This window comes from Cebus imitator, unplaced genomic scaffold (genome assembly GCF_001604975.1).
Source record: "Cebus imitator isolate Cc_AM_T3 unplaced genomic scaffold, Cebus_imitator-1.0 Scaffold28, whole genome shotgun sequence".
Lineage (NCBI taxonomy): Eukaryota > Metazoa > Chordata > Mammalia > Primates > Cebidae > Cebus > Cebus imitator.
Window position 1 is genome coordinate 6,056,141 of NW_016107343.1, and position 8,183 is coordinate 6,064,323.

General features: G+C 49.1%; 2 protein-coding genes across 3 annotated transcripts in view; one reads left to right on the plus strand and one right to left on the minus strand.

Moving 5' to 3' along the window:
- Positions 1-759: 759 nt before the first annotated feature.
- Positions 760-5,962, minus strand: CD3D (CD3d molecule). Of its 2 annotated transcripts, XM_017523417.2 has the most exons (5): positions 4,256-5,962; positions 2,036-2,254; positions 1,444-1,575; positions 1,122-1,165; positions 761-913 (listed from the first exon to the last, which is right to left on the minus strand). In XM_017523417.2, exons 1-5 carry the CDS (start codon positions 4,308-4,310, stop codon positions 848-850), a joined length of 516 nt encoding a protein of 171 aa, XP_017378906.1. In that variant the 5' UTR covers positions 4,311-5,962; the 3' UTR covers positions 761-847. The 2 variants fall into 2 exon arrangements, with proteins under 2 accessions (XP_037592625.1, XP_017378906.1); XM_037736697.1 differs by lacking the exon at positions 1,444-1,575 and having other exon boundaries at positions 760-913.
- Positions 5,963-6,030: 68 nt separating this feature from the next.
- Positions 6,031-8,183, plus strand: part of CD3G (CD3g molecule) — an 8,827-nt gene continuing 6,674 nt past the window's right edge. The window contains exon 1 of the mRNA XM_017523416.2: positions 6,031-6,189. Coding sequence (XP_017378905.1) covers positions 6,135-6,189 — 55 coding nt within the window. The 5' untranslated portion in view covers positions 6,031-6,134. The remainder of the gene's footprint in view (positions 6,190-8,183) is intronic.

Consider the following 8,183-nt stretch of genomic DNA (forward strand, 5'->3'; position numbering starts at 1 on the left):
CCAGGAAACAGAGGTTGCAGTGAGCCAAGATCATGCCATAGCACTCCAGCCTGGGCGACACAGTGAGACTCCATAAAAAAAAAAAAAACCTGTCTCAAACTTCTGCTTTCCAAGTAGACGGAGCAGGGTAATGTGCTTTAATTGGTGAAGAGTTTCTAATCCCAGTTTATCATGCAGAAGGCAGGAACAAGTCAGGGACAGATCCTGGCACAAGGAAGCTAAAATGGTGCCTTTAACATAGGGGAAGGGGGTATGAAAGAGACTTAGGTTGAGACTAACAGCTAGTGGCCGCTGCTCAGCAGGGCTGTAGAGTTGAGGCCATCCCTTTAACAGCAGTGGGACTTTGTCACACACACGCCCTCTGAGTCTTGGTGAGAAACTAGTCCCAGGGCCCCTTGTTGTCTCTGCCACCCCTGTTCATGACATCATGGAAACTTCTATGTGGCTGGGCTCCTGAACACAGCAGCCTACCCTCAGCTGGATGAGGCAGCCAAAACCCTAAAAAGGTTATCATAGGGACTGGAGTCAACAAGTAGCTGGGGAACATGGTGGAGCAGACCCTTCACGCAGGGAACCCTGTGGGCTAAAAACCCCAGACAGCCAAGGATGTGGTGGGAGACTGCCCAACGCACTGTCTCTGTGGGGCAGAGGAAGGAAGGAGATGAAGGAAGGAAACGGGGGGCAGGAGGGAAGGATCCTGGCCAAGTCAGGACAATCCTCATGCCTTGCCCAGGAGCCTTAAGAAGTCCAGGCACCTGCCAAGTAAAAGAGGTTATATTTATTGGCTGAACTAAGAAGGAAAGATATAGTCGATAACAGATGCTTCTAGAAGCCACCAGTCTCAGGTTCACTTGTTCCGAGGCCAGTTTCCTCCCAGGCGGCTGTACTGAGCATCATCTCGATCACGGAGGGGCTAAGAGAGAAGAGGGAACGGTCAGGAGGCAGGGTCAGCACTCTTCTAGGAAGGGCCCCAGCAGGCTCCGATGATGAGAGCTCCTGCCTGACCTCTCCAGCCACACCCAGAGATGAACTCCCCAATAGGACCCTTCCACGTGCAAATAGCACTCAGTGTCAGCCTCTCTGTCCCTACTCACCACCCCCTCCTTCCCCTCAGGGCTCACCTGATAGACCTGGTCATTCCTCAGCAGAGCTTGTGTGTCAGCCGCTAGAAGAACCAGAGAGAGATATCAACGGCCTAGCAGGATGGGACAGTGAGACCCACTCACCCACACCCTCAGAAGTCTGCATGAGTGATATGAACTCACAAATTCTTTCAACAAGTCAAGGTTCTAGGAGTCTTTAGGAGACTGCAAGAGTAACTCCCAGGTGACAGTAAACCTACCACCAGCCCCATTCCTTAGCTGGTGCATAAGCTCACTGGTATACACACATACACACACACACACACACACACACACACACACGCACTGTTCTTCCACTAACCCCCAGAGAGCCTTCCAGTCTCATGTCCAGCAAAGCAGTAGACTCCCAAAGCGAGAAGTAGAGTGGCAATAACATCAGTGACAATGATGCCAGCCAGGGTGGCTGGATACAGCTCCACACAGTTCTGGCACACTGTGGGGGAAGGGAGGAGAGAGGAGAGGTTGAGAGCCTTTAAGATCAGGGAGCCATCTCGGCCTCCTAAGGCAACCCTGAGATCTCTCATGCCAAAACCCAAACTTCAATAAGACCCTGGGAATAGGGCCTGGTAATAGCGTTGCCACACCTTCCTCCACCTTTCATCCTGAGGAATCCCTGAGGAGAGCCAAGAAGTCATCTAAGCTTTGTGGGACCTTGCACAAGGTGGTGGGCCAAACCTTTCACCCAACCAAGGCTGCTGTAACATGACCCTTACTGCTCTGTCTTGCTGAGTTAAGCTCTCTCTTCCACTTCAAAGGTGCCCAAATCTAGCTTGTACCACTGCAATAGTGACCTCAGTTTGTTTAGAGAACAGATGGGTTCACCACAGCCCCCTCTAACCTGAAAGTCCAGAAGCCCCATCCATTCCAACCCAAAAGGTCCAGGAAGCACATACTTCGATAATAAACTTGCACGGTAGATACTTTGCCGGCATATTTTTCTGTCCCATTACACTGATACATTCCTCGTGGGTCCAGGATGCCTTTTCCCAGGTCCAGGCTTGTATTGTTTGCGAGCGGTGTTCCCATTGTTCCCTCTACCCATGTGATGCTGGTATTGCAATTCACAAACACTCTGTCCTCAAGTTCCTCTACAGGTATCTTGAAGGGGCTCACTAAAGGGGAAGAAATACCACAATTGGAGATAGCTCTTTGGTCTGCACCAAGCCCTTTGTGCTGCAGAAGCTCATACTTAAAAAGGACCACTTTCATAGTCAAGGAGAGTCTATGATTTCTATTGAGAGAGACAGAAGTCACAAACAAGAAGAAACCTTCAGAAAATTCCCTGCCAACTGCAGGGGCCAAGGGGGACAGGAGGATGCTGTTCAAGCAGAGGACATGTCTTGGGGGACTTAGGGCAAAAGAAGACCCCTCAGAGCACGGTTGATCCAAGCACCTTCCTGGAAATGAGTCCAGAACGCCAATGAGGAGTACGGGGGTCATGGACCACTGAAACACCAGAAAGATATGGAAAGACAGAAGAACGTTCCTCAGTTGGAAATGTCTGCATTTTTTCTTCAAGGAAACATCTAATTCTACTTTCCAGCCATCTACAACACTCTCACTTCAACTCCTTGTCCTCATCCTTCCTCATTGCCCCTGCTCCAGTGATAACAAAGAAAGGGGGCTCTCAATACTGAAGCCTTTCCCAGGGCCAGGGATGGCTGTGGGTGGAGACCAGCTGGTTTACCGGCCCCCGAATTACCAGCCCAGTGATCCAGAAGGGGACCAGGACAAATCCCATGTACAGATTTTCCACCCTTAGTTAGGAGGAGAACAGAAAAAAATTTTTATTCAATCCGTTCCTGGAGCTCCTCACAAGTCAAGTCTTGGGGGAGAGTTTAAGGGCTGGAGGTGAGTCCAGCACCATTCCAGATGCAGTGAGTTGCTTTGACAGCCTGAGCACATCTCCACAGCCCACAGAAGCATTATAGTCTATACCTCCAAACACAGGGAAAGGTGGAGACTACATTCATTCGATCTGGCTTCACACTGGGTCACGAATTTGGATACAAGAGCATCTTCTAGAAAACCCTAAAATAGCTGCTGCTCGCACTTCTGAAGCAGGTTGGAAGTAGATGCGTGTCCACTCACAGAGACACATGCACATCAAATGCTTCACATCCTACAGTCGCATCCTCTTCAGGGATCTGTCTCCAGTGGAAATCATGAGTGTCCTAGTGCAGCCAACTATTCGGTGACCATTGGACCCAGTTTGCTTAGGGGTTCCTGGGACATGGGAATTTCCATTTTAAAAGTGAAATTGGCAAACTGAGATGAGTTGAAATCCTCCTATGTGATAACCCCTCGAATCTTCCCTCCCTTCTGCTCAATCTAAAGTTAACTTCTCCCAAAGCATTCCCATTAGTGCTAGGACATAGCTCCAGGGGTGACATAATTATGGCCAAATGAACAAGAGTCCCGATTACAGAGGCCATCAGCCCTAAAAGGAATAGTGCAAGAAGCTGTGCTCCCAAGACCAGCCCCAGGTTCAGGTACATACATACTGAGCTATTTCCTACAGATCTCTGGCCTAAGGCCTTCTGAGAGACATTCTAGGCCTAAATGCACCCGTGGCTGGAGTCGGTCAAAGTCAAGAGCCTGTTTCCCAGACTCTATGCTACATCCCAGCCCTGCCATCCTGACACCCTGGGGTGCCTGGTGAATTGAAGCTGGCACTGAGAAGCACGTGTGTGTGTGTGTGTGTGTGTGTGTGTGTGTGTGAGAGAGAGAGAGAGACAGAGAGAGAGAGAGAGATGAAGTCTCATGGGGTTGCCCAGGTCGGAGGGTAGTGGCATGATAACAGCTCACTAAAACCTTGAAATCCTGGGCTCAAGTGACTCTCCTGCTTCAGCCTCTCAGGTTGCTGGGACTACAGCTGTAACCACCATGAATGGCCAATTTTTTTGTTTTTTGTAAAAATAGAGTCTCACCACGTTGCTCAGACTGGTCTCAAACTCCTGACCTCAAGGGATCCTCCCACCTCAGCCTCCCAAAGCTCTGGAATTACTGGCATGAGCCACCATGCCCAGCAAGGAGCACTTTCAAGTGGGCCTCACTCCCAGCAGTAATGTCCCTCTCAGGTCCCTTCCCCCACCCACCTGGAGTAGCCTTACCTTGGGGGAGAAGGGTAACCAGTACCAGGCCAGACAGAAACATGCTACGTTCCATCTCCCAGCGGAACTCATCCAGTAGATAAAGCCAGGTCACCGAACTAACAGCCTGGGTGAGAGCTGCCCTCCCCCAACTGACTCTAGGTACCGGAAAAAGTAGAGTGGGGGAGGAACTAGAAGATGTCTGCTTCTCTGCTTTCTGCCGTTGATGACGGGAGACTGTCAGGGTGGGGGTGGGCTAGGAGTAGGTTAGGAAGGAAGCAGGTGTAAATTGCTGTATCTCTCAGCAGGGAGCTGGCAGAGAATATGGAAAAGGCAGCCGGAACTTTAGAGTCCCTACTCACAATGCAACTACATTTACTCACCACCTAAAAACTGCTACATCCCAAAGCTCCCTGAGAGAAGCCATCAGCCCCATAGCACAAGCCATAGCAGCTAGGTTTCTCATGGAGGCTGGTCTTTCTCAGGACCCTTCGCTGGGCAACTGGGGACACGAGATCCAGCAGCTTCTTGCCAGTGAGAGGCTGGGCCTTAGAGACCTCAGCCAAAGAGTTGAATCCTGGGTCCAATACTGCCTACCTGTGGGGCCTGGGCCAGCCATGAAATTTTTCAGAGCCTTATTTCGTTAGTCCCATGTAAAGATTCAAACAAGGATGTTTGCTTGGTGCCTCACACATCGTATGTGCTCAATAAGGGCTAGTTATTAATAATAATATAATTGACTCACAGGCAATATTGAGCCTCCCGGGGAGACAAATGGACCTTCTCCAGCAGTGGCCAACAAGGATCTGAAATGCTTCACACTGCTGCAGTTAGACTGTCATTTACCTGAGGACAGAGCCATGCCTGTCTTGCTCACTGCTGTATCTTGTGCCTGGCACATATCAGGACCTCTGCACGTTTTTGTTGGCTCACTCACTGACTGGCTGAGGGAGACAGGGCCCTGAGATCCTGGATACTCAGTCCCAGCTCTGACCCCTGAAAATGTGGTGCCCGTCTTCTTGGAATCGTTCCACCTATTTCCTTCCAGGCACCTCTTTCATGACCTCAAAAGAACAGTGAAGGTGGGCGCCATGGCTCACGCCTCTAATTCTGGCACTTTGGGAAGCTGAGCCAGGTGGATCATGAGGTCAGGAGTTGGAGACCAACCTGGCCAACATGGTAAAACCCAGTCTCTACCAAAAATACAAAAATTAGCTGGGCGTGCTGGCATGTGCCTGTAGCCCCAGCTACTCAGGAGGCTGAGGGAGGAGAATCGCTTGAACCTGGGAGGCAGAGGTTGCAGTGAGCCAAGATCACACCACTGCACTGCAGCCTGGGCGACAGAGGGAGACTCCATCATAAAATAAGATAAAATAAACGGTGAAAAAAAATCCTGAATGAAGGCCTGGACTGAGGCGGCTTTCCATTCAGAGGTCCAGCCACAAGCAGCCGAGAACCCCTCCTAAATTCATTACCTATAGCAACAACAACTAGCAACGAGTAACAACTGGCTACAATCCTAACAACTAATGACAGGGATATTTCTCTCTCTCCTGAAGAAGAGGTCCCAGGACCATCTCCCACCCAGCATCCACTGCGGGTGCCTGTGCAAGATGAGCTCTGAGTGGGAATCCAGCACCCTCTCCCTCTCCTTCCTCACCACCTCCACCCTCTACTCCTTAACAGAAAAACAAAAGGCATCTGCACCTGCAGCCCTGCTGAGGCCCCTGCTGAGGCCCCTGCTGCCCACGCTTGCAGCAGAGGGTGGAGGCTCTGGGTGCTTGCCTTCTCTCAAGGGCCCCAGCCTGAACGGAGATGGGTGGGGCCAATCTAGCTGCCGCACAGACTGACTGGCTGCTAAGGGCTGCTCCGCGCTTTTTGCCAGAGGACAGAGACTGACATGGAACAGGGGAAGGGCCTGGCTGGCCTCATCCTGGCTGTCACTCTTCTTCAAGGTAAGGGCCTACTAGGGGTCTGGCAGCCTGGGGAAGGGCTCAAGGGAAGAAGCCATGACTGGGGAGACAGGAATATTGGGATCCCTAAACTTGAAGCTACTTCTGCTGTCACCTTAGTGTTCAAAGAAAGCCAAAAATGGAGCCTCTAACTGTTCTCTGCTAGAGAGAAACAGTGTCCCATGGCGGAGAAGAAATCCTTGTCTCTGAAAAATCCAAACAGAGTGCTTAACTGGCTAAAGAGAGGACCCTGTTACCGCCATCTTAGGTTTGAACGTAGCTCAAAAAGCCATAGGCCAGGAAACTAAAAGGAAAAAGTATATGTTCCCTTGTTCAGAGCTGGGGGTTAGCAGTCAACCTATGAAACGACCATTCACTCAGTTGGGCAGTTGGTCAATTGGTCAACAAAGATGGGTAAGATCCTAATATGTGATAGGCCATGAGGAAATAAAAATGAATAAAACGCTTATGCACTATGGAATTTATAGTCTCCTTGGAGAGATTAGTTTTCATGGTGCCCGACTGACTGTAAGGTACAGTATGCATGCCTGCACGAATATTCCATTGGGAAGATCCAGTAGGAAGTGGATGAACTGGGTTGATGCCTGGAATCTGGACATACTAGGGGAAGTTAAAACCATGGAATTTGCTGAAGTCACATCAGTACTATGTGAGGAAGAGGAGGCTGAAGATGGAACAGTGAGGGCACCAATTTTAAGGGGCAGTTAAAGGAAAAAGTAAATTTCAGGAAAGAGATAAAAGGAAAATCAAAGAGCTGAAATAATCAGATGTGTGCAATACCTTGGAAACCAAGAGAGTAGAGAGCTTCTAGAAGGAGAGAATTACCAAGAGTATAAAATGTTAAAGAGAGCCCACTAATATAAGAATATATTTAAAACTTTAAATCCGTGGGATGTGGCAGAATACCCGACACGGGTGAATTAGCACAGTTTCAGTGGGATATTGTGAGTGGAAGCCAAGTGAAAACTGGTAGACAGTGACGGTCAGGTGATGAGGTCAGCAAGTGTAGACGATTCTTTAAAGAAATTTGGATGAGCAGGGAGAAGAGACTGCATGGTAGATAGAGGAGGAAGTCAAGTCTAAGAATAAATGTTTTTGAGGTGAGAGAAACTTGATAACATTTCTAAGCTAACAGAGAAGATGATGAGTAGAGCAATTTCCTGGAGTTGATGTTGGAAGGATAGAGTCAAGAGTGGGGTCAAGAGCACAGAGGGGAAGGTAAGACCTCTAAGACCAGGAAAGAGGAAGTGCAAACAGTGCTGGCCACATAGGTTTATAAAGGGAATGGAAGCTAAAGAGAAAGGACCATAACAGCTACCATCTTCTAAAAAAAAACCAGGTGGGAGGCAAAAGCTGGGTAATGGCCAGGTGGGAGACTTGAAGAGGACAATGAGAGTTTAGAATAGAATTATTTCTGAGAGAAATGGGAGGAAAAGTCAGCTAAAAACAACGCAGGTTGAGGAGCAGCTCTGAAGCCTGGATGAGGTGGCTGGATAGTATGGAAACAGCATTGAGTTGAGCAGTAGAAAACCTGACCTCTGGGTCCAGCTTGGACACCAATGTACTATGTGTGCTTGAACAAATCCTCCTCTGTCTGAGAGTTCTCACACCAACCAATCTAGAAATGTGCCTACATGACCTCTTAAGTCCTAAAAGGAAACCTCACTCAGATATGCAACATTAAAAGATGTCAGTAGGCCAGGTGCAGTGGCTCATGGCTATAATCCCAACACTTTGGGAGGCCAAGAAGGGAGGATCATTTGAGTCCAGGAGTTCAAGACCAGCCGTGTCTACAAAAACTACAAAAGTTAGCCAGGCATGATGGCATGCACTTATGCCAGCTACTCGGGAGGCTGAAGTGGGAGGATTGCTTGAACCAAGGAGTTCAAGGCTGCAGTGAACCGTGATCACACCACTGCCTTTCAACCTGAGTGACAAAGCAAGAAAAAAAAAGATGTCTCAAAAAAAAAAAAAAA